Below are 25,680 nucleotides of genomic sequence, written 5' to 3' on the forward strand. Positions count from 1 at the left end.
TCACACCTGGACAGTGTGTCCTTAACCTTAAGGGCCAAACAACGAACTTTCATCAAAAGGAGCATTGACAAAAGATGACTTGAAGGGTTCAGCAAAAATCACACAGGTGCATCCAGGTATGTCTCCTGATGAAAATACCCAAAGCCACCACTCTTGAGGCTTCCTCAGCAGCATGGGATACAAGCCTCATAGAAGAATTTGAAATGGACTGAAGGGTGACTAAATGTGAAGTGAAAGAAGACTCTGGCTCAGCAGTACTAGTCCCGAGAGAGTTTTTGAAAGCTCCTTGATCAAATTCCTCTGTAATTTAGTGAAGTGTGCCAAGTGATTCTAACAGCAAAGGTCGCTGATGCATAAACCCGCTTCTCCAATCTGTACAGACCCCTAAACTCCCTGTTAGGGGGGTGGATAGAAGAACTCTGTTTCACAAGTTCTTTTTTGGTGGCTGCCAGCATGACCATAGCATCTACCGGTACTAATTTGTTCCAAAACTCCCTTACTTTCAGTGGTGCCAGGATCCTATCTGGTCTCTTGGGGATCAGCTCTACAGAATCTGGTTCCTTCCATGCCTGCTGAGAAATCAGGTCAATAAGGTAGTCAGTGGGTGGAGTCACCCAGGAGATAGATGGGCCAGCATCAAAAGCCTCCAGGAATACAGATTCCTCTTGGGAAGGGTTGTTGGTGGATCAACTGCACCGCTGTTTCAGTATGTCCAGAATGTCTCCAAATAAGATGTCTTCATGTGGTGATCTTAGGGACCCTTCCCTTTCATCAAAATCAGTATCTTCTGTGACTGACTTCTGATGGGAGTACAAATGCCTCCTCTTGCACTGCCTCTTCCTATAGACTTCTTTGATGGGATGCTCAGGGGAAGAAACCGAAGATATGAGAATATCCTGGGGGGCCGCCTAGAGACTTTGGCCTGGCTGCCCATGTGCAGTAGAATGCTGAGAATCACAACTCAAAGACATCTGAGAAACAGAAAGAAAATCCGAGAGGGAAGGAGCCATCTGCTCTCTAGATGAGAGAACTTGCTACCACCTCAAAGGCGGAATATCCCAGTGAGATAAAAACCGTCAGAGCTGAGAAGATGCGATTCTGCCCCAACCGTTCCCTCTAGTCAGAAGCAACTACCCCTGAGGCAGGAGATGGAACCAAGCTATCGAATGTCGAGACTTCAAGAGAGGCTCAGAGAACTTTGGAGTTGACCCTATCTCCCCCGGATTTTGCAGCGAAGCTTTGGGTCCAAAAACCCTCCAACTCGGACACATTTGGAGCGAGTATACTCAGAGGAGGAATCAGATCCAAGGAAACAGACATCCTTCGGTCCGAAGCAGTTGGCACCCAGATACTCTGATCTAAAGGCTCTGAAACCAAAGCACAGATCGGTGAAGGAGCCAAAACACATGGGGTTGAAAGTCAAGGCTTCCAGACCCATTGGGGTCGGGACTGGAAGAACTCCCATCTGTATTTGAGCTGAAAGAAACTTCCTTATCATTCTATCCATGTCCGTTTCTATGAGACTTCTGGAGGATGGGAAAACGCGATGGAGGGAGAATGTCATCTTTCTAGGAATGGCAAAACGAGACAGAGATGGGACCGGACCTAGAGACGTTGAATATCTGATTCTGGGAAGTGGTTTCAGCTCCAAGGGAGTAGGATCTAGGATACAAACCTGGCGGGTGAAGTAGTAGGATCTGATGACTTGTGGTATGTTGGATCCAAAGATTTTTTTTTTTTTTTTCCCTTGGCTCTGAGGTCAGATCCAAAGAAGAGTGCAAAGAGCTGGCCTGATCAGAAGACCTTTTTCTTACCCCCTTTTTGTCCAGCTTGGAGGGTTGAACTCCAGAAAGAGATTCTGAGAAGGCCGATGAAATGAGGTCTTTTAGAATCAATTTATTTTTCCAGTCCACAAGGGCCCTCAGTTTAAAAGACTTGCAAATGGAACAGAAGGCCTGTAAATGTTCCAGACCTAAACAATGAACACACATTTGATGGGTGTCAGACAAAATCTTGTGCCAATGCTTTTCCCATTTTTTAAAACCAGAATGTTTTTCTGCCATCGTCTCAAATAAAGACAAAAAATAGAAACAGAAGACAACAAAATAATTATTATATATTCTTAAAAACTCTCTATGATATAGTAAACCAAAATACTACCAACAATGGTAACTGTAATAAATACAGACATGCGGTAATTGAGAAGATAGTAGAAAAGGGAGTTTGCAGAGAAACTGCAAAATCCACGGGAGATACAAACTATGGTGAACGGTAAAATACCAAAGGTATAGGTAAAAGATGGATACTTTATATATATAAAATTTACCAAAAAAGAGAGAGAGAGAGAGAGAGATTGACTGAAGAAAAAGAAGGTACTTATCATTAGATGAAATAACAAATACGCTCGAGAGCTGTAGCGATCATGTCTGTTTCCAAAGGTGGCAAATGAGATCGGGAGAAGGAGGGGAACTACAGTATTATGGGTAAGGAAGGAGCTTGAGAGTTTGTGGTTTCCATGAGCTGTAGAACAGCGAGAGGAATGAATGAAAATTGACATCAGATCTTTATGCAACCCCTGAACTGATATATATATATATATATATATATATATATATCAACTCTGAGATCGTTATACCTCAGTCAAATGGGTATATTTCAAGAAATGGCATCTTGGACTTGGTATATGAAAGTCCCATCATCCAGCCATTCAGCCTCCATATTTCAGGACTCACTCTAGTGAATACAGATATTTCAAATGGTTACCCTTTTGGCTTCATCTTATCTTACCATACACAATCTACAAAGCAGCAATGGCATGCACAGCCATCCCTTTGAACCATATAAATAAACACCCTTATAAAGGCATTTGATGTACCAAACAGAAACATATAACAGGATAAACTTCCAAATAAAATACCGCTCCCTTGTTTTCATACATATTTTGATAAGCTTATTTTCCATATATCTATCTTAAGATTAAGTTTCTGCTTCTCAAGTCACTTCCATCCCTTATTTACTTTTTTTCTCCAGATCCAGCTATCTTGCAATTATCTTCATTTGTTGTATTTTTTTCTAATTCATCTGCAAGTTCTGTAGTCAATAACTAGTCTTTTCAAGAAAATTTGTAATTACTACTCAACATATAGCAAAAGCTTATGACTTCAACAAGCATTTACTTTCTGTTACTTATTTCTTGTTATATCTAACATGATTTGCAGTATTTATCAAATCTCGCTTCAGATGGTTTGCTACTGCAACACATTATTCTTTGACAGTGAATAACTATTGCACTTTTTCTTAATCACTTCCCTTCCTCGGATATCATTAGTTCAACAGTATTATCTAACACACTTCAATATTTCTGTCCTTTAAAATTAACACTTGAATAAGGATTACACAGATCTGAATACTTTGAACAGAAGAAGCAAAAAATAAACAAAAGAAGCTGCATGAGCCAACAATGAATCTTGCAATCTAAAAACATAAGAAAAAAATTCTTCACCATCTTTAAGGCAAAGCACACGATTTCTATAACTAAAATAATATATCACAATTTTGATAGTTAACTGATCAACTGTTACCTAGCCAGTCTTTTGTTAAACACACATTTTAATATTAAATATGTCTTCAGAATACAGTCATTTAATTTCATGCTATTTTGATACTCTATAAATACTTCACTTTTGTCTTAATGTATCGACTTTTACCTAAATAATTAGTCTACCAGTAACACAACACTTTCTTATATTTTACCTTTTGAAACTACCCATTAAGAAAGCATTCTAGAATTCTTAAATACTAACATTCTTTAATGTCTCAGTAACAAGAGGAAATAATTCACTTTTGTCTTAATGTATCGACTTTTACCTAAATAATTAGTCTACCAGTAACACAACACTTTCTTATATTTTACCTTTTGAAACTACCCATTAAGAAAGCATTCTAGAATTCTTAAATACTAACATTCTTTAATGTCTCAGTAACAAGAGGAAATAATTTTTTAGCTTAACAGTAGCTCAAACATTAAAAGGATAAACTCCTAATATTTGAAAAATCCAATAAAATGTTTTAAGATCAAGAGCATTCTAAAACCAGGCAATGAATTCATATAACTAAACAAACAACTCTCGACTTCTTCACTTGCAGTTCAAATAACACAATTCAATGACTAGTACACAAATTTAAATATCATTTAAATTCAAAAGCTCGGCAATTTTTTTCTAAATAATTTAACACGATTTATATATTTTTATACAACAAAGTCCCTACTCCAATTTGTCTGCTGTACCAACATACTGTTCCTTGAGACCTGCTGCATATTCCACCTTTGTCATAATATAGCTTATTTCTTTAATATTATCAGTCCATCAATACTAATTTTATTCTTCTTTATTTGTATCCTTCAGTTTTAACATTACAGTATTATAAACCTCGTAATGCTTACATTCTCCAACTTCACACTAAATAATAAATGACAGAAAAGGAAAACACTTTTCTTTTTAATGAAACATTTATCTGAACTACAATGTCTAAAGAAAATCCAAGTGAGATAGTTTGTCAATAAACATTCAGAAATTAAAGAAATAATTTCTATATTACATACTAATGTGGAATCCTTTACAAAACTGTTTCAGGTTTTAACAATTGGATTGAGCAGTCCCTTACCCAGTATCACAAACCAAAATGTTATTTTACTGTAAGAACACATAGGAACAATCTTTCAGTGGCTTACAAATGAAAAACAAACCCACACTGCTACATGTGTACATTTTCAAGTAAAACCTTCTAGTCTATCCAACCACTGTGAGCTTGGAATGATAAGACAGGAAGCTTTTATATGTGTGTGTATCAAGTCCAATCTTTCCTCCCATTCACCATCAACTTCTTCAGGGACATCAACATCCCTCAAGTGAACCATTTATATTTTTGCACTGCCAGCAACTCTTCTTACCTTACAAGCTATTCCAGCTAGACTTTCAAAAATCACTTTCCCATTACAAAAACACATTAAAATCTGCTGAAAATGGTGGTTTAAATTCTCCTTTTTTCCATCTGTACTTTTTAATGACATCCAGAAAAATTCAACTGTTTCTTCAAACTCACTTCAATGCATCCTCCACAAAAGTATGCCTTCCTGCTACCAGCAGTTTCCAACAAGGTTGCCACAGTCTCCACTGTATTTATTTTGATTCATAACATACAGGAACTCTATTAATACTGGTCTGAGTTTTTCATATTTTGCTTCAGATTGTGACAAAGCTAAATGTTTCACTAGTGCTTTTCTCAATGACTTTTTTCATAAGCCCAGTTCACTCTGTCATTCTGTGTTTCATATATTCCAAGCCCCTGCCCTCTTCTAAAACTCTACAAAGTGTCAAACCCTTGCCTTTTAACCCATTCAGGCACTGTCCTATCTCAAAAGTGTTTTATTACTTCAATTGTTTTATCTTAGATTTCATACCTTTGCTGCCTGACAGAAACTAGAGCTACTTGCTGGTCGTGCAGATATTTCACTTCTCTCTCCATTCCCAAGGTCCCTTGCTTCATATACATTCTTTGAACATGCCAATCGGGGTCCAATGCTCAAGTCATATTGCTTGCAACTGTTTTCAACCCGTAAAGAATTAAGTACTCACACTTTCTTAACTTCTCAAGTTTCAGGTCATGCAGCATTGTGGCCACTCTTCTGTGGCTTGTGGCCAGTTCAATCCTCAAAATACTCAGGTTCTGCCACATGATCCATTTCTTCCATTATGAGCTAGAAAACAGCTTTGCATTACCATTTACCAAATGCTATGTTGAAAAATGAATGTTTATTTTTTTTAAAGTTTTACTATCCTGCCAAAATAAGAGATGAAGAAGACTCCAAAGTCAAGTAGCAACCACTACTTTCCCATGTATCCTTCAGTGTAGTAGCTATTTCCCCATACACCCATCTTACTTTCTATTACTTTGTGTATTTATCATTTGTGTATTTATCATTCTCTCTCTCTCAGGTGTTTGTGCAAGTATTTAACAGATTAGGTTAGAGAATGAGTTTTAGTCCTCTTCTTCGTCTTCTTTTGGCTTTTCCTGGTTAGGGGTCGCCACAGTGGATCACCTGTCCGCTCATGATTGGCAGTGGAGTTTTACGGTGTCAAGTTGCCAGCCCGGCGCCCAACCTTCCACAGAAGGCACACACTCACACCTATGGCCAATTTAGAGTGTCCAATCCACCTACAGCATGTCTTTGGGATGTGGGAGGAAACCGGAGCACCTGGAGGAAACCCACGCGACCACAGGGAGGACATGCAGACTCTGCACAGAAGACACCCCAGCCAAGGATCGAACCAGAGAACCTCTTGCTGTGAGGCGACAACGCTAATCGCTGCACCACCGTGTTGTTGGCGAGTTTGCATTGAGCATGTTTTGTGTAGTACTATGGAAAGGGTTTTTCGAAGGTAAGGTGCAGGGTTAGTGTTAGGAGCAGGGGCAGGGTTAGCATGCACTACTAATGTGGTGCAGAGGGGTAAAGCTCCTAATGCATGCCAACCCTAACCTCGCATCTTACCTTAAAAAAAAAAAACCTTTCCGTAACACTGCCATTATTTATGCAAACCAAGTCCTACAGTACTGCTATGGTTTACAGTTTGTTTGTTTTTGCATTTTTATTTATTGACATTTGTCTACTGGGGAAAGTCTGACTGGATAATTTTAGCCATTTTCAGTGGAGGCCCTAGGAGAAATGCTCCACAAATAAAAGAAAACAAGATACATATACATACATGAAAGATACATAGATTGATACTTATTAATACTTACAGGACATATAGAATAATACACATACCGCTCGAAAAACAATATGAATACAATATCACATAGCATATTCTAAGTGTGAGAGTTTAGCAGTGTTCTCAGGGTTTATGGGGGCTTGAAATTTATGGGGCTTGAAATTTTGCCAGGTTATCACTTAGTAGGAAGTTAGCTTTACAATAGTTATTGCATATTCCAGGTTTTTATTTTTCTTCAAAGAAGACCATTTTGTGCTCTGACATTACCCAAGGGGTGGGCAGCACTCTCCCATATTAGTGAAGACCAGATCCAGTATGATTGCACCCCTTGTTAGTGTACTGACAATCTGGTCCAGGAAGTTTGTGTTTACAAAATCCAGGAATCTCTGTGCCTGTGTGTTTGGTATTGCATACAATTCCCAGTTAATAGTGGGGTAATAGGTTACCCATGAATATGGTACTGGGCTGGATGATGAGCGTTTCAAATAAGTTTAAATACATGGCATGGGTTTCCTAGGTTGTAGAGGGGGACCTACAGCTTGCAAGAAAGTGGCACTGGATTTTGCTTATGGTGATTTGAACATGGAGAAACTCAAGCGCATTGTCTGGTTTAACCAGCCTTGACATATATTTATTTTTAATGTAAATCGAGACACCTCCACATTTAGTCCCTGCCTGTGAAGTGGTTGGTCTAAATGTGTGGAAGGCATTATAACCCTGCACTGTCAATGTGCCCTCCGTGGCTTTAAACAATGTCTCAGTGGCCACACAGACATCAATATTCTCTAGAGTGAAGAGAGCTTCTAGGAAGTGGAGTTTTTTGCTTAGACTACTGTGACGCCCGCGCCCTGGCCCAGCAATGAAGGAGCCTCAATCCTCACCACTAACACCAGAAAGGGCGCCTCATATAAGAGGAAAGGATAACAAATACACACAGTAAGTGTAATTTCCCTTAAGTGCACACAGAGATCACAGTCAGTCTGGAGATGGTTGCTCCCTTGCACTCCAAGTCCCCAATAAGACTCCCCCTGGCACAGCTATAGGGTCCAGATCTCAGCCTAGCTGGCAAGCTAACCTCCAGTACCCTCTCTGTCCAACCAGTGCTTCGTGTCCCTGCACAAGTAGCTGACACATACCCACACTTTGAGATAAGTATTTATACAACTTCACAGACACTCATGGGAAAGGCTGACACAGATTCTCCAGCTGTGCCCCTTTACCCAGACTATAAGGTAGTAATTACTGCCATCACCAGCTAATAATTATCAGCTACCCAAAGGCCCTTAAAAGGGTGTCCAATTATTACTATGCAATGTTATTATCCAATTGGTAAGTGTGACTAAACAGCCTAAGGCTTATTAGAGTGGCTTCGTACAATAAACTCTATAAATATGCAATGTACTCTACAGCTTAACTCTACACAAACCAGCCACAGGTAAAAGGTTTTAAAATATAATTAAAACACAAGACAATACTACTACACCACAGGGCTATTCAAGAGTTCAAAGATAACACAGAATCTTAAAATAATTCCATAGTACAGTTCTGACATAACAGAAAAACACTTTGTCTAACTTTCTTCTAATTTCCTAGGTATTACTACAAGAAAACACTCTGCCTGTTGTCTTAAGTAAATTATCTTAGAAGAGTGCTGAGAGTTGGATAGTCAAGTCAAAAATGCTCAATAACCTCTGGTTCTCACTGTTTAAATTGCTATTGCAGTTCTGATAAAACATTACATAATCTTTTTACACTTCCTGGAGTTCCCAGGCCCACCGAAACTGCATTTACATTCTTTTACACTTAGTGCAATAAAGGGCATTCCACATGTAAATTCTGGTCATTAACTTTAGCCTTAAAACAATAGGCAGGATGCTTACTCCAGACTCATCGACTCCAAATTCTAACTTCAAAGGACATACAAAACATAATTTTAATTTCAAAGAACATTTGAAATACTTGGCTTAGTTTTCCTTACAGCAGATGGCAATGTTGCTACAATCTTGAAGTTCACATTTTACTGTGTTTTCTTTCATTTAAGAAACAAGCCTGTATTTTATATTTATATTTACAAATGCCAGAATTATGTATCAAATTCTATTTGACTAGGCTGGCAGCCTTCACCCCTCTCTACCAGTCTTCACAACTACCACCATGTAACACCTTTAGATTGTCTTGTTTTTGATTTATGTTGGGAAGTACTTACAGTTTGGCATTGTCTAAGAAAGGCACTATGGGGGGACAATGTTTTGGCTAATATTCGAAAGTCTAGAGGAGAGAGGTGCAGCGTGATCTGTTGACCACCTCCTTCTATACTGACAAATATTGCACCCCTTTAGAATGACACCAGAAATTAAAACAATTATTAAAGTCAGTCATCTTTTGACATCATCCTTGCAGAAGGTAAAATGCTGCTCAATGCTAAGCTCATACCAGCTGTTCCATGAGATGTGGCTATATGTGTTGACGCGTGTGTTGTTTTGTGTCAGCATATGTGAGTTTATGTATCTGCTTTGAACTGTGTGTGATGGGTGCAGCATGTGTACTACTGACAACCTTACTAACATCAGGAGTGTTTCTATGTGAGAGTTTTGCCTCCTGTAACATTGTGTAAATACACCTCTCACATACAATATCAGTTTGTTTGAGAATTAACAGGTTATCAGTAAACATGAAGCAATTTCTACACTGCCTCAGGATGCCCATATCCACCAAACTGGTAACGGAGATAGTGGAAAAGTTCATATCCATGGCAACAGCCCCTATTTTTATAGATTAGGCAGTTGAAGTGAGAATATAAAGTAATGTCCAGTTTGCAACTCTGGAGGCAATGCTTGTCACTGCAAAATAGTTGTCCTATGTGAAACTAGGTAATGGAGAACTTTCAATAATGCTTTTAGAGGAAACATGTCAACTCATGGTGTCTGTGGCTACACAGGGCTGTCAAAGCAGACCCCTCAGGACTCTCCCATAACCCCCAAACACACACACACACACACACACACACACACACACACACACACACACACACACACTTGCCCACCCCCCCGACTAAGGGACAGAGCTACTTTTAACTCATGCTATACAGCTGATTAAGAACACTTAACTCATTAACAGAGACACTGGGAACCTCCAAACACTGGACCCTACACAGTTCTGCTTTGTTAAGGGCAGATCATGCCTCCTAAATCTGGTGGACTTCTTTGAGACAGTTACCAAGGCTATAAACAAGGGAAAGGTAGTACACACAGCCTATCTAGACCTCGCAAAGGCCTTCGACACCATTCCCCATTCTGGTATTATAGACAAGCTCACCAACCTGAACATAAACCCCTATGTCACAAGATGGGTTGCCAACTGGCTCACGGACAGAACCCACATGGTGAGAGTTGCAGGAGCTAGGTCCAACTCTAAACCTTACAAGTGGCGTTCCCTGGGCTCAATCCTAGGACCCCTCCTGTTCGGCATATACTTCTCAAAGGTACAGGCAAGCACAGGAGGACTATGGCTGACTAAGTTCGCAGACGACTGCAAACTAGGGGCTATAATTGACTCTCCTGCTGACACAGACATCCTCCAAAAGGGTCTCACTGAGACGGATACCTGGTGTCAAAATCAAGGCCTCAAGCTAAATGCCAAAAAGTGCATAGTCACCCCCTTTGGAAAAAACAAAGTACCCACAAAGTACCACATAGGTGGTAGTCCCCTAAATACAGAAAACGTAAAAAGGGATCTGGGGACCCAAGTAGATAGTAAACTCTCCTTTGATAATTACATTGCCAAAGTGATCAGAAAATCCTTCTATGTAGCCCACCTAATCACAAAAGGGTTCGCATCCAGTTCAAAAGAGGTCATTGAGCCCCTCTACTCATCACTCATCAGACCCATCATAGAGTACAACGCCCCATTTGGGATGTACCTTACAAGACACCTGCAACAGCTGGAAAGACCACAGAAGTACCTCACCAAGAGGATCACTGGCCTCAAACAGATGCCCTATGCAGCTCGACTGAAGAAGTTACAGCTGTACTCGGTTGCATACTGCCTACTCAGAGGTGATCTCTGCCTGACATACAAGGCCATGTCCAACCCAGAATTGATGGACATGCTCCACCTAAAGAAAACCTTATCCCCTCGAGCCACACGCTCTAGGGATCTAAACCTCACCACAACAATAAATAGGACATGCTGGAGGGATAGATTCCTGTCCCAGAGACTTCTCATGCTTTGGAACAAGATTCCAATAGACATTAGACAGAGCTCCTTGCTAACACTCTTCAAGAGAAACCTTGACAAGTGGATGGGAAACAGAAAGTTTACTCCTGGGATCACTGCAGTGGCTCTGCTGGACAGAGGCACAGGGAACTAATCTAAGGGGGCAGCAAAAGCCAACACATTCTGGCTAGGCTTATAAATGCCTTCGGGCAGATAGCCTAGTACCTACCTATGAACCTAAGCTGTCTGATGTCCAATGTAGTGCATACTTCAGATGCAGGTCATGCTTTGGAAATGTGCCCTTCCTTTGTAAAATGCATGTTAGGTGCAATGCATAAGACTGTTGGCCTGCAGCACAAAAGCTCTATCTCTTCTCCTGACAAAGGATAGCTGGCCACTTGCTATTCTCCATCAGCCAGGCTGACAGCCTTACCCAAGTCACCATATCCCATCCCTATGATGTGGGAGGGTAAAGCCCATACTGGACCCCAGATTAGCCAAGTTAAATTTTCATCATTGGCACTGGAGGGGTTAGGGCAAGGTGAATGACTGTAAGCAACCATTGTCGGCTCGGCTTGCCTTGCCCAAACTGGGAGGGAAAGAAGCAACTCTGGCTCAGCACTTCAGTGACAAGTAGCAGAAACATTGGGTGCTACACCAATGGAGCATGAACTTGTACAGCTTATGTTCCCATGCAATGCACAGCACTATGCAACCTAGGAGGTAGTTGAGTGAGTGAGTGAGTTTACAGAGACACGTTCATCATCCTAATGTCAGACAGAATTATGCAGCTCTACGAGGCCACACTCTAAACAGCAGGGGGGTAGTCAGTACAGCAGGAGCCATTAGCTGACCTAATCCTTATAACCTAACTCTCTCTCTCTCTACTGTGGGAACAAATGGGCTGACCAAGCTTCCCAGGTAGGAATTGATGGGCCACTGGGCTCTTGCAGAGCCTGGAGAGGGCTGTTTCTTACCTCCAAAGAACAAATGAGCTGAATGGGAGCTGGTAGTGAAGCCACTGCACGGGGTGTTGTGCAGAAGGGTAGGGGAACCCAGGTCACCATATCAGTGCAGACAGGAAAATACACACATCACTGCCTATCTTTCTCCAAGTGAAAAAAGCAGATATACTTGTATGACTTCTGCTCTTCTGACATTACACTTTTCATATCTGGGGAATGTTAAAAATTTCTGTTACAGGCATAAAGTTCCAGGGCTGTAAATTCTGACCTTAATCAATAACTTATTTTGTGTGTGGGTGAGCACTATTATGTTGTACAGTGGCATTAGCGAGATATTAACAAGCAAATGGAGAACTTTAGGTCACTAGTGTATTGGTCAATCTTGTTTTCTAACCAACGTGCAATAGCTAATGGAACTACAACTACCACTCACTTAAGCATCTGGTGTGCCACTACTCAGTCACTTGTCTTCTTATACTTTCACACTATAAGTCATAATTTCATAACTCAGTCCAGCTTTTTTGCTGTTAATTTTACTATTTTAGATAAAAGGGCATACTTTTATTCATTTGTGTGCCAGTGGTTGTAATGATAAACAGCTATACCACATCTATACTGCCTTCTTTGCCCATCAGAGGAGCAAACAGTCACAAAAGTTGATCTAGCAGGGCTGGTGAGCCCTCTTCTGTGTAGATCAATAGAGCAAGGTATTAAATAAGACTAAAAATAATCTACTTGGCTCACTGATCTACCCTGGTTAACAAATATAACTAAACTCAAATTTATCCAAAAAGCATATGTGGGGCAAACTCCAGTCTGAAGCATTTCCAGACCATTAGCAATATATGAAAACTATGTCAAATTTACGTAGACGTGAAACAGATTCCACCTGACCACATTTTACAAAGCCTTTGTAGCGAATAAGAAAATCTACATTTCTACAACAGGCTGCAGTGTACATTTAGAAATTTATCACAAGAATTAATGGAGTAACTTGAAAACTGAAATGGCCAGCACTTTTTATCAGTTAATCATCCCTACCACAATTTTCAACAAGCACTTCCATCAACTCACTCCAGATCAACTCTTAGCAATATCAGTCCTAATTTGGTGTGACTCACTGCTTTAAAGACATGCCAAAAAAATTGCATTTTCCATTATTTTTCAAAATATGTCTTCTTCTTCTTTCAGCTGCTCCCGTTAGGGTTCGCCACAGCAGATCAACTGTTTCCATTTCTTCCTGTCCTCTGCATCTTGCTCTGTCACACCAACCACCTGCATGTCCTCTCTCACCACATCCATAAACCTTATCTTAGGCCTTCCTCTTTTCCTGTTACCTGGCAGCTTCATCCTTAGCATCTTTTCCCCAATATACTCTGCATCCCTCCTCAGCACATGTCCAAACCAGCGTAATCTTGCCTCTCTGGCTTTGTCTCCAAACCTTCCAACCTGGGCTGACCCTCTAATATACTTATTCCTAATCGTGTCCATCCTCACCACACAGAGTGCAAATTTTAACATCTTCAACTCTGCCACGTCAAGCTCCGACTCCTGCCTTTTTTTCAATGCCACTGTCTCCAATCCATATAACATAGCTGGTCTCACTACCCTCTTGTAGACCTTCCCTTTCACTCTTACTGGTACTAGTCTGTCACAAATCACTCCTGACACTCTTCTCCACCCACTCCATCCTGCCTGTACTCTCTTCTTCACCTCTCTTCCACACTCACCATTACTCTGAACTGTTGATCCCAAGTATTTAAACTCATCCACCTTTGCCACCTCTACTCCCTGCATCCTCACCATTCCTCTATCCTCCCTCTCATTCACACACATATATTCTGTCTTAGTCCTGCTGACCTTCATTCCTCTTCTCTCTAGAGCATATCTCCATCTCTCCAGGGTCTCCTCCACCTGTTCCCTACTCTCACTACAGATCACAATGTCATCTGCAAACATCATAGTCCACGGGGACCCCTGTCTGATCTCGTCTGTCAACCTGTCCATCACCACTGCTAATAAGAAAAGGCTCAGAGCTGATACTTGATGTAATCCCATCTCCACCTTAAACGCATCCGTCCCTCCCACCGCAGACCTCACCGCTGTCACACTACCCTCGTACATATCCTGTACCACTCTTGCATACTTCTCTGATACTCCCGATTTCCTCATACAATATTACAACTCCTCCCGATTTCCTCATACAATATTACAACTCCTCTCTAAGCACCCTGTCATATGCTTTCTCTAAATCCACAGAGACACAATGCAACTCCTTCTGACCATCTCTGTACTTCTCCATCAAAACTCTCATAGCAAACATCGCATCTGTAGTGCTCTTTCCTGGCATGAAACCATACTGCTGATCACTAATCATCACCTCCCTTCTTAACCTAGCTTTCACTACTCTTTCCCATAACTTCATGCTGTGACTGATCAACTGAATCCCTCTGTAGTTACTACAGCTCTGCACATAACCCTTATTCTTAAAAATCGGTACCAAAACACTTTCTCCATTCCTCAGGCATCCTCTCACTTTCCAAAATTTCATTAAACAATCTAGTTAAAAACCCCACTGCCATTTCACCTAACACCTCCATGCTTCCGCAGGTATGTCATCTGGACCAACAGCCTTTCCATTCTTCATCCTCTTCATAGCTATCCTTACTTTCTCCTTGCTAATCCACTGCACTTCATGATTCACTATCCGCACATCATCCAACCTTCTCTCCCTCTCATTCTCTTCATTCATCAGGCCCTCAAAGTACTCTTTCCATCTGCTCAACACACTCTTCTCGCTTGTGAGTACGTTTCCCTCATTACCCTTTATCACCCTTACCTGCTGCACATCTTTGGCTAGACAGCGGGACCGAGCTAGTAATCGGTACAGGTCCTTTTCTCCCTCCTTAGTGTCCAACCTTTTATACAACTCTTCATACGCCTTATCTTTAGCCTCTCTTTGCCATGCACCTCATCTCCTTATACTCGTCTACTTTCTTCATCTCTCTGACAATCCCACTTCTTCTCTGCCAACCTCTTTCTCTGTATACTCTCCTGTACTTCTTCATTCCACCACCAGGTCTCCTTGTCCTCCTTCCTCTTTCCAGATGTCACACCAAGCATCTTTCTAGCCATCTCTCTTACTAGCTCTGCAGTAGTTACCCAGCTATTCGGTAACTCTTCACTGCCACCCAGTGCCTGTCTTAACTCTTCCCTGAACATCACCTCACAATTACCCTTTTTCAATTTCCACCATTTGATCCTTGGTGCTGCTCTCACACTCATCCTCCTCTTCTTGATCACCAATGTCATCCTACAAGCCACCATCCTATGCTGCCTAACTACACTTTCCCCTGCCACCACTTTACAGTCTCCAATCTCCTTCAGACTGGCCCTTCTAAAATATGTCCTTTTGATAAAAGAAAAGGTAAAACAGTCGTCTGTATGTATTTTTACACTGCAGTGTTCCCAAACTACTATTATAGTCCATTTTTGTCCTTCTCCACTGTCTGCTGACCATCAGACTCTTCCCATCAAGGACGTAAACACAGAGGTTTTCACCTGAATACCTCTAAACCTCACCCATGGTAGCTGCTGTGCATACTCACATCACTGGAGTTACAGCCAACTCTCTCCCTGTAGCTTATGCTTGCTCTCATACAAATATTCTCCAACAGTTTCCATTACCAGCTTAGGACTGTCCAGCCTTTGTTCCTGGTCCTATGACCGTTTTGAATGTACTAGCAGAATTAGCTAACTGAGATCAATGTCTCCCTTCTACCAGGACTGGCAAGCTGATATAAGCCACTCAGTTGCTTGGGCCTTCCAGCACCCAGCTGATAATTTGTTTTGGATCACCTAGCTCATACATGTGTTGCTACACCAAAAGAAATCCAAAATATGTGGCAAATGGTTCCAAAAGTATTAAACGTTAAGCTTTTAAATGTAGATTTCTATATAGGTAAGAGTGCTTTCTTAAGAAATCCAAAATATGTGGGAAATGGTTCCAAAAGTATTAAACGTTAAGCTTTTAAATGTAGATTTCTATATAGGTAAGAGTGCTTTCTTAGCAAGTTATAGGGTCATATACATTTATAATGAGCTTTGTGTAAGTAAAGCAGCTGCTTCTGTTACGCACTATATTTTTTTATGTGATTCCTAGCAACACACTTCTCCAGAAAAATGGGAATGCAGTATAAAAGCACAAGTACAGTTAGATAAGAAACAAAGAGGGGTGACTACACAAGTTAAAGACCCTTAATTCAAACTACTGAAATGAAGAACACTACATTTCCTAATGTGGAACAAATGGGCAAAATGTGGAATAGACAGTAACAGCTTCAACTAGGAAACCCACCAACTGAATAAGCAATTTATCTTTATACTTACAAAAGGGTCTTTTGATGAACAAATATGATTCAGTAGTATTTACCATGGATAGTTATTAAATACATCATAAAAGCAATGTGTGGCAAACCATTTCAACAAGGAACAACGTGAAATATGGATTTTTTTAACCAAAAATGAGAAATGTTCCTCGTTTATTTTATTTATTTATTTTACATTTGTTAACTGGGAAAGTCCACTGGACACACTTTTTCAGTGGAGGCTTGAGGAGAAAAGCTCCATTAATAAAACAACAGTGAGAGTGAACTGCAGTAGATAATATACAAGAACAATTTAAAAAAAAGAATAAACTAAAAAAAATAATGTCCAAGACATGTAATATTAAACTATGTTGACTTTAACATAGTAATAAAACCTTATTTAAGTAGAATACATACAAGATTTAGTTTGTTTTTTACATTCCTATTTCAGTCTACCTTTAGAACAAACAAATATATGTATTTAGATGCTGTAGATTATTTTACAACTGAACTAATTAGGTTATATAATACATATAGGATATGTTTCTAGGTACAACAGACAATAGCTGTTAGGTATTCTGCACATAGTATAGAGGGACTAAAAGTTGGAATGAGCCATAACAGTAGCTTGGAGTTAACCTGGACAAGTACAAGAACAGAGCCAATTAGAAGTATAGTGAGTTCTCAGTGTCTTTGTGAACTGTGCTAGTGGTAGAATAGATGATGTGTGTGTAGGTAAAGAGTTCCATAGTTTGGATACATAGTTAGAGAAGAGAGATTCTTATGCTGAATTGAGGGGTTACCTCAAGAAGGAGTTTATTACTTGAGCGAAGATTCCTTTTACTGGAATATGGCTGAAGTAAGGTTTGAAGTGAACGTGTTTTTTTTTTATGAGCTAGAATAAGTTGATTGTGATGTAAGAGAGGGGAACTTCTAGCCAGTTAAGTTGTCTTAAAGCTAGACAGTGGTGGGTCCTATAAGGGGAGTCAGACGCAAACCTGGCGATGTTGTTATAGCAGGATTCTAGTTTTGCTAAGTTGGTCTTTTTGAGATTGGTGAGTATAGGGGAGGCATATAGTAGGGTGGAGAGTAAGTGGGTATGTGCTACAGTTGCTTTTGATTGTTTTGTAAGATACTGCCTGTTCCTATATAGCATTCCCAGTTTTTTATGCACTTTTTTAATAGTGTGGGCGATGTGACCATCAAATCTCAAATTATTGTCAGTCTCAACACCAAGTAGCTTTGTGTGAGAAGTGGGGGGGGGGGATTATGGTTTTGTTAAAAGAAGTGATATAAAAGGTGGGGTCTAGGGATCATAGGTAGGTACTAGGCTATTGGCCCAAGGGCTTACGTAAGCCTAGCCAACAAGGTTCCCTGGCTTACACCACCCAAGAAATTTATTTTCCTGTGCCACCGTCGAGCAGAGACACAGACGTGATCCCCGAGGTGTATTTCCTATTTCCCATCCACTCATCAAGATTTTTCTTGAAGAGTGCTAATGAAGAACTTTGCTTGACATAGATGGGAAGCCTGTTCCAGAGTATGGGAAGTCTCTGGGACAGGAATCTATCCCTCCAGCATGTCCTGTTTATTGTGGTGACAAGGTTTAGCTCCCTAGAGCGTGCAGCTCGGAGGGATTGGATTTCTTTAGGTGTAGCATGTCCAACAGCTCTGGGTTTGACCTAGCTTTATATGTTAGGCAGAGATCACCTCGGAGTAGGCGATATGCTACGGAGTAAAGCTGGAGTTTTTTGAGGCGGTCAGTGTAGGGCATTTGTTTGAGGCCAGTAATCCTCTTTGTGAGGTACTTCTGTGGCCTTTCCAGCTGCTGCAGAAGTCTTGTGAGGTACATTCCAAAAGGGGTGTTGAACTCTATAATGGGTCTAATGAATGTCGAGTAGAGGGGAACAATGACCTCTTTTTTCCTGGATGAGAACCCTTTTATGATGAGGTGTGCCACGTAGAAGGACTTCCTGACTACTGTGGCGATGTGACTATCAAAGGAGAAACTACTGTCCACCTGGGTCCCAAGGTCTCTTATCACACATTCCGTGTTAAGTAGATTGCTGCCTATGTGGTAGTTCATGGGTACAGAGTTTTTATCAAAGAGGATGACACTGCACTTTTTGGCATTGAGCTTGAGGCCATGGCTCTGACACCAGGCATCTGTCTCAGCGAGGCCCTTCTGTAGGATGTCCACATCATTTGGGGACTTGACTATGGCTCCTAGTTTGCAGTCACCTGCGAACTTCATTAGCCAGAGGCCTTCTGTGTTAGCCTGTACTTCAGAGAAGTAGATACCAAACAGGAGAGGTCCCAGGATGGAACCCTGTGGTACTCCACTTGTCACTGCTTTAAGGTCTGACTTGGAGTCTGCAACTTTGACAGTGTGGGTTCTGTCAGTGAGCCAGTTGGCAACCCATCTTGTGACGTAGGGATTTATACCTAGTTTAGTGAGTTTAGCTATAATTTCAGAATGGGGGATGGTGTCGAAAGCCTTGGCGAGGTCAAGATAGGCTGTGTGAACCACCTTACCCTCATCCTACAGCTTTGGTGACTGCCTCAAAGAAGTCAATCAAGTTCAGGAGGCATGATCTGCCTTTCACAAACCTGAACTGGGTGGGATCCAGAGTTTGGAGGTTACCAATGTCTTTGTTTATGAGTTCCATGATGATACATTCCATGGCCTTGCAGACCAGGCTCGTCAGGCTAATAGGTTGATAGTTCCCAGGATCAGTGGTGGCTCCCCCTTTGTGGAGTGGGATAACTGTTGCTGTGTGTCATTCAGTGGACACAAAGCCTCATGCGAGGCTATTACTGAACATGGTGCTTAAGTGGGAAGCCAGTTCGTTCTGAAGTTCGTGTAAACCGCAGCCTGGGATGTTGTCTGGGCCTGTAGATGCTGTGTTTTTGGCTTTAGAGAGTGCAGCTTTTACCTGTGTAGTTGTGATTACAGGGACTCTGCATTCTTTCTGTATAGATATGGGCCCTTTAGCGGGTGGGGGGGGGGGTAAAGTTAGCACTGAACCTATCTGCCAGGATGTTGGCAATATCAGTTGGTTCTGTAATTTTCGTGCCTTTGTGCAGTAACTCAGAGCAGATCTGGGTGTTGCCATCGAGATTCTTGACATAGCTATAGAATGCTTTGTGGTTGTCCTTAGAATTAGTGGCGATTTTGTTTTCGTAGCTAGCTTTGGAGGATCTTATAAGGGGATCTCAGCTTCTTACTGAGGCTGACCAGGGAGCTCCTCCACTCATGGAATTTTACTCTCTTTTGCAACAGTTTCTTCCTTCTGTTGTAGAGTTTGTTTATGGCAGGGGACCACCAGATTGGCTTCCTTTTTTTGGAGGATAGCATCTTGGTTCTGTTTGGGATAGCACGATCCATGCACTCGTGTAAGTGCTTATAGAGTGCATTTGTTTAGGATTCAGCAGTATTGTCCATCTGCATGGGTGTCATGAAGTTCACCATTTCTGTCTTAAGAAGCATGACATTGGCTTTGGAGAAATACTGTACCATGGTTTCCTTAATGGGGGGTGGGGGTGGGGGCGGGATGTGGATATCAAGGGTAATTAGCTTATTGTCAGATCGGACCAACGAGGAGTTGACTTCAGGTGTGGAACACCGGTCATTCATATTGGAAATGACTAGGTCTAAGATATTGTTGCCCTTGGTGGGGGTGTGGATAAGTTGATCCAGGGCATTGGAGTTTATGAATTCCAGAAAGCGTTGAGTGAGTTGGTACACTAGTAGTTTTCCCAGTTAATGGTGGAGTAGTTGAAGTTGCCCATTATTAGGGTGTTTGGTTGAATCCTAATATTTTCCAGTACATCAGGAAAAGAGGAGTGGGAATCCTGGGGCATGGTGGGGGATCTGCAGCAAGCTACAATTTGGATTGCAGTTTTGCCCAGAGTTAGTTGCACTTGGATAACCTCGGATGCATTATGCTTTGCAACTAGCCTGGAGGTGTGGATATCCTTAATGAATATGGACACACCTCCGCCTTTGGTGTTTCGGTCCAGGTTACATGGTCGAAAAGTGTGGTATGAGTTATAGCCTGGTAGTGCAGGTGTGCTCTCTGGAGCCTTGAACCAGGTCTCAGTCACTGCACAGATATTGATGTTCTCCATTTTAACGAGTGCCTTGAGTGAGTGCATTTTGAGATTTAGACTTCTAGCATTGAGTAGCATCACTCTCAGTTTTTGCTTGCCTGTTCCTGTTATGGTGGTGAATTTGTTATTTGAACCTTGCCTAAAAAAGGCACTATAGGGGCAGCAAGAGCCTTAGCCAGTATCCGGAATCCGGAATCCCAGAGGCGACAGGTGCAGGCCATCTGTGGCAAAGCATCGTGGTCTGTCGACCATGTCATCCCAAGCAGACAGATACTGGATCCCCTTAGAATGACACCAGAAGCTTAGCCAATTGTTGAAGTCAATCATTTTGTCCTTGTACTGAGGTATCATTTGGGGCAATGGCAGAATGCTACTCAGGAATAGGGTCATACCTGCCTGGGCTACAAGATCGGAGAAATCTTCCATGTCTCTTTTCATGTAGTCCAGGGAGGTACATCTCAGGTCATTCACACCAACATGGACAATGACAGAGTCATATTTGTGCTTGTTGTGGAGTGACCTGAGTGCATGGGTTATGTGGCGGATCCTGGCACCTGACAGGCAGCTGACAGTAACCTTCTCCTTGTTTAGCCTGGTGAGTGGGACATGAGTGTGCCTGACTATAGAGCCACCTATGACTAGTGTGTTGGGTACGTTGTTTTGCCTTATTGGCTGTGGTTGAGTGGCACACTGAGTCTGTGGGCTGTGTGTTATTTGGGTTGTGTTAGGGGATGGAGGTTGCTTGCATTTCTGCTTTGGAGGTCTCTGTTTAGATATATTATTATTGAGAGCCTCTGCAAATGTTTTTGTGTTACTATGTGTGGATTTTGGTGGTGTAGATTTAGTGAGACTATGGGATGAGTGTGGTGTTGTGCAAATGTTTACCTTCTCCTCATGACTGTCAATTTCAATCTTGGTTGGAGTGAGCTTTACCTTCAGTTTGGCTAGCTAAGTGCATCTCTCACAGGTTGTAGTGTTGTGTGGTAGGATGAGAGGGTTGTCTGTGTACACGAGGCAATTTCTACATTGCCTCAAGATGCCCAGATTCATCAGAAAGACAGGAGAGAACACTGGGTGCTGACCCTTGTACATGCCTGAATAAAAATCTACTTTCCTCTAGATAAGTGAGTAAAAGAGCTGTTTTTCTCTAAGCAAATGAGAAAAGTAAGTACAAAAACTGTTTTCCTCTAGGTAATGAGGAAGATTGAGTGCGATAGTAATTAGTAGCTTATTTAGTGCTTAAAAGTTCTGAACAAGTGCTGATCATGAATAAGCAAATGTAAGTGCTAAAAGTAAGAATCCGTATCTAGACGAGTTACAGGACAGAAACAAGTGCAAATGCAGACTTTCAAATCAGAAAGTTGAGCGAGATGGAAGAGATTGCCCAAACGGCCAATAACTACAATTTCTGGGCCAGAACCACTCCTTATGTGGTAGATGGGTTACCTAGTGCTTACCACTCCCACTGATAAGCTAGAAGGCTTCCCTCCAACACAGAAAGGCTTGGGGGCTCAGAAGCTTACATACAGTCCTGGATACAGCAAATCTGTATCTGGAACACTAGTTACAGGAAAGGTAGGAAACAGACTTACGTTTTTTTTTTTTTTTTTTAACAGAAAAGTAGCAAAAAACAGTAGTAAAAACAATTCACATGCAGTGCAAGCTAGCACACTTGAGTATGTAGCAATATTAGACCAAACACAGTTTAAAAAATGCAATTAAATTAAAAAGGACTAAAAGCAAGTGCAGAAAGAGTTTATTAGGTTGAATGTGGTAAAGAGATGGGACTGGGGGAGTGTCCAAGATCAAATCTACAGTGGGGCGGGCAACTGCAAAAGCCACCAAATTTAAACTACAAACCAAAAATAGGGAGGGTGGGCGAGACAAAACAGTTTCAACAGAGATCTAAGCAACAACTAACAGTACAAACTCTAAAACCAAAAAAATATACTCAGCTCTGTATATTTGCAGATCAGTCTCTCAGAACAGGGTGGTGGATCTGGTTGGTTTGAAAAGAAGCACTTTTGTTTTGTTAGGATTCAGAATAAGTTGGATAGGAATTTTTCAACTGCTAGTAAGGATAGTTGGGTAAGTGACTGGAGTTCTTGTAGGGAAAAATCTGAGCAGATTAGAGTGGAATCATCTGCATACTGTATGACAGATGCATGAGGAATAGCAGAGTGGAGGTTGTTAGTATACAAGGAGAAGAGTAGTAGACCTAAAATTCACCCTTGTGGCACACCGAGAGTGACTGAGAGTAGTGGAGAGAGTTCATGTTGCCACACCATTGCTTATTGGCAGTTGGAAAGGTAGCTTGGAACCAGGCTAAGGAGTCACTAAGGCCTATACTGGAGAGAGTTTTGATAAGTACACTGTGTCTGACCATGTCAGAGGCTTTTGGCAGGTCACGCTGTGGTAATTAACTGTGTTTGTGAAGAATATAAGAGCTGTGGTGGTACTGTGATTGGGGCGAAAACCATTGTGTGCGGTAGATAAAAGCTTATGCGAGTGCAAGTAGTCCATAATTTGGGTGTGTATACATTTTTCTAGGATTTTGGCTATTGGGGATAGGATAGCTATTGGGCAGTAGTTTAATTCTGTGGACTTCCCTCCTTTGTATAGAGGTATTATATGTGATATTTTCCATATATCGGGGACGGAGGCTTCTGATAGGGATCCATTAATAAGAATAGATATAGGGTAGGCTATGGCATCAGCTGTTGTTTGTAGGAAATCTGCTGGTAAGTTATCAGATGCTAGTGTTGTGGGTTTGACAGATATGAACCTACCCACACAGACTTAGTCCATTCAGTTTTACTAAAGAGCTTATGCAGTCTACAGTATAGCTTGTCACATATTTGAAATCCTGTGTGCCTCGCTGCTGATTTCTGTGCCCCTGTTAGTACCCTGGCATACCTCTCAACTGTCCAGATTTTTTGCCTCATATTTTTGGTCTATTTATCATACAATCTGTGGTTTTCTGGCAAATCACGGAGGACTGAAGTCACTAAACAACAACATACATTTGAGTTTCAGACTTCGTATCAAATTGGCCCTAAGTGTGAGTGTGTGCATGTGTGTGCCTTCTGTGGAAGGTTGGGCGCCGGGCTGGCAACTCGACACCATAAAACTCCACTGCCAATCATGAGCGGACAGGTGATCCGATGTGGCGACCCCTAACCGGGAAAAGCCGAAAGAAGAAGAAGAAGATGCTAATACAAACAGTTATTCTAGCAACTTTTTAAGTTTAATAGAGTACTTAAAATATATCCCCACTTCGGGCCTTTGGCCCCCAATAATTTAAACTTTGTCCAGATAAGCTGAGAGACATGCACCTCGGCAAGATAGGGTTGCCACCTTTTCAAATGGCCAAAGTGAGACATTTTCAGGACACACATCAGATTTTACAGGCTGACACACACCCACGGTCAGTACAAAGGATAGAACTTAACTTTGTTTGCCTAAATAAAAGCTTATTCTTGTAGCAGTTTAGTTGCTTATTCTGTTTCTTGTAACATTTAGGTATTTTAGATACAGAAATAACTATTTTACGCAACGATTACATAAAATATGGGACATAATTATGTCCTACAATCTCAGGACATTTGCCATTTTTAATATTTTTTGTCAGGACACAACTGCCTAAAGTGGGACAGGTGGTAAGATCCTTACCTGCTCAGCACATGTAACTCCAGCTATTCCACCTCCTACAACTACAACTTTGCCTTTAAAGGGCGAATCCATTTCTTATTCTTCCACAGAGTCCAATCAGCTGACTATCACTGCTCAACAATTTAATTATTCAAAAAAAGAGTTCTAAAGCATCTTTACGAAATTATTAAAGTCGTCAATTTTTACACCGAGCATCACTTTCTATAGGAAAACACTACATAAATATAACATCAGGATCAACCGGAAGTTCTACTTGACCGTATGGAGTACCGCATAAATACAACCGTAGGAGTGCATGCATTTAGCCTGAAAACTACTTTAGAGGCAGAGTACGGGTGCGTCAGACTCGGACAATGTCAAGTCTTGTCATCCACTGATCGTGTACTTACCTACTTGGTGTAAAGTTATTGTTGTTGCGATTATAGGCGTGTATCTCAAAGTTCCATCTCCAAAATAAAGAAGTGTCGTTCTCATAATGTGAAACACATAATAACAGCTTACTAACAACTTGAACTAGGAAGCATACGTAGTGGTTAAAATATGCTAGGTTATACTTATAAAAATCATTTTGATGAGTATGATTCGGTTTTCTTTATCATGGGTATCAATTTAAACAATTTCTAACAGTAAATTTATTTCAGACCTTTTCGATGTGAAACTGCGAGGAACTTAAGAGACAAAACTAGGAACGTTCTCCGTAATGAGTTACACTTGAGAGGTATATGGAGTGGCGTGGTTAAGCGAACAGCGTTATCTGTTGCTTGGTAACCACGGGGGGGGGGGGGGGGGGGGGGAGGACAAGTATTTCATTAGCACCTCGGTTTTGTGGTAAGGTAACCGAAGAACGCGTGCTGTACTTGCATACAGTTTTTCGTTTCGCTTTGTGTACTAGCAAGTGTCTTAAGCATATCTGTCAGCTCTTCAGATTTTCGCAGAATAGCAAAACTTTTGCCGCATATTTCGGGTCTGGCCCTCATAAAATTGATGGTCTTCTGACAAATCTTTGAGTTATAAAATCACTAAATAATGACGGATGTTTGAGTTTTAGACTTTATACGCTTCAGAAAATGCACGCTAATGCAAAAGTTGGTATCCTGTCATCCCTCTAAGCTTATAAGAATAATATTAAAATTATCCATATTTTTGGTCTTTTGTACCCCATTACTTTTGGCTTTGTCTAGATTTTTTGGGTTAAGAGGTATGGTAAGTAACTAAAATAAACAAGCATCGACGAGAAACAAATAACTTGGCAGGTAAACAGGTGTAACAGCACATGGTTGCTGATTGGTCATATAACCGTGACACTATAATAACTGAAAGTTTGTGACAGTTATATTGGGTATGTCCATAACGCTCATCTGTACCTACTTTCAGTGACCTCCCCGATTTTAGCTAAAAATTTACCTTTATTCCTCCTAATCCTTCCAAAAAGTGGTGATCTATGGAGAAACATAGTGGCCTATACTTTAATGACAATAATTGGAGTTTGAGACTTCTTTTACTTTTGATAGTGCTTGTTAATTTACATTCTCTTATATAGAAAACATCTCAAGTGAAGAGTATTAATCTTTTAAAAAG

At 41.1% G+C, this 25,680-nt stretch overlaps 1 protein-coding gene across 1 annotated transcript in view; it reads right to left on the reverse strand.

The window, feature by feature from the left end:
• PYROXD1 (pyridine nucleotide-disulphide oxidoreductase domain 1) overlaps positions 1–24,362 on the reverse strand; it is a 940,027-nt gene extending 915,665 nt beyond the window's left edge. Inside the window, exon 1 of the mRNA XM_044087812.1 lies at positions 24,103–24,362. Within this exon, the coding sequence (XP_043943747.1) occupies positions 24,103–24,174 (72 nt within the window). The 5' untranslated portion in view covers positions 24,175–24,362. The remainder of the gene's footprint in view (positions 1–24,102) is intronic.
• Between the last annotated feature and the right edge of the window lie 1,318 nt (positions 24,363–25,680).

The sequence above is a fragment of the Protopterus annectens genome, chromosome 11.part0, assembly GCF_019279795.1.
Source record: "Protopterus annectens isolate FY-2018-M chromosome 11.part0, PAN1.0, whole genome shotgun sequence".
NCBI classification, from domain to species: Eukaryota; Metazoa; Chordata; order Ceratodontiformes; family Protopteridae; genus Protopterus; species Protopterus annectens.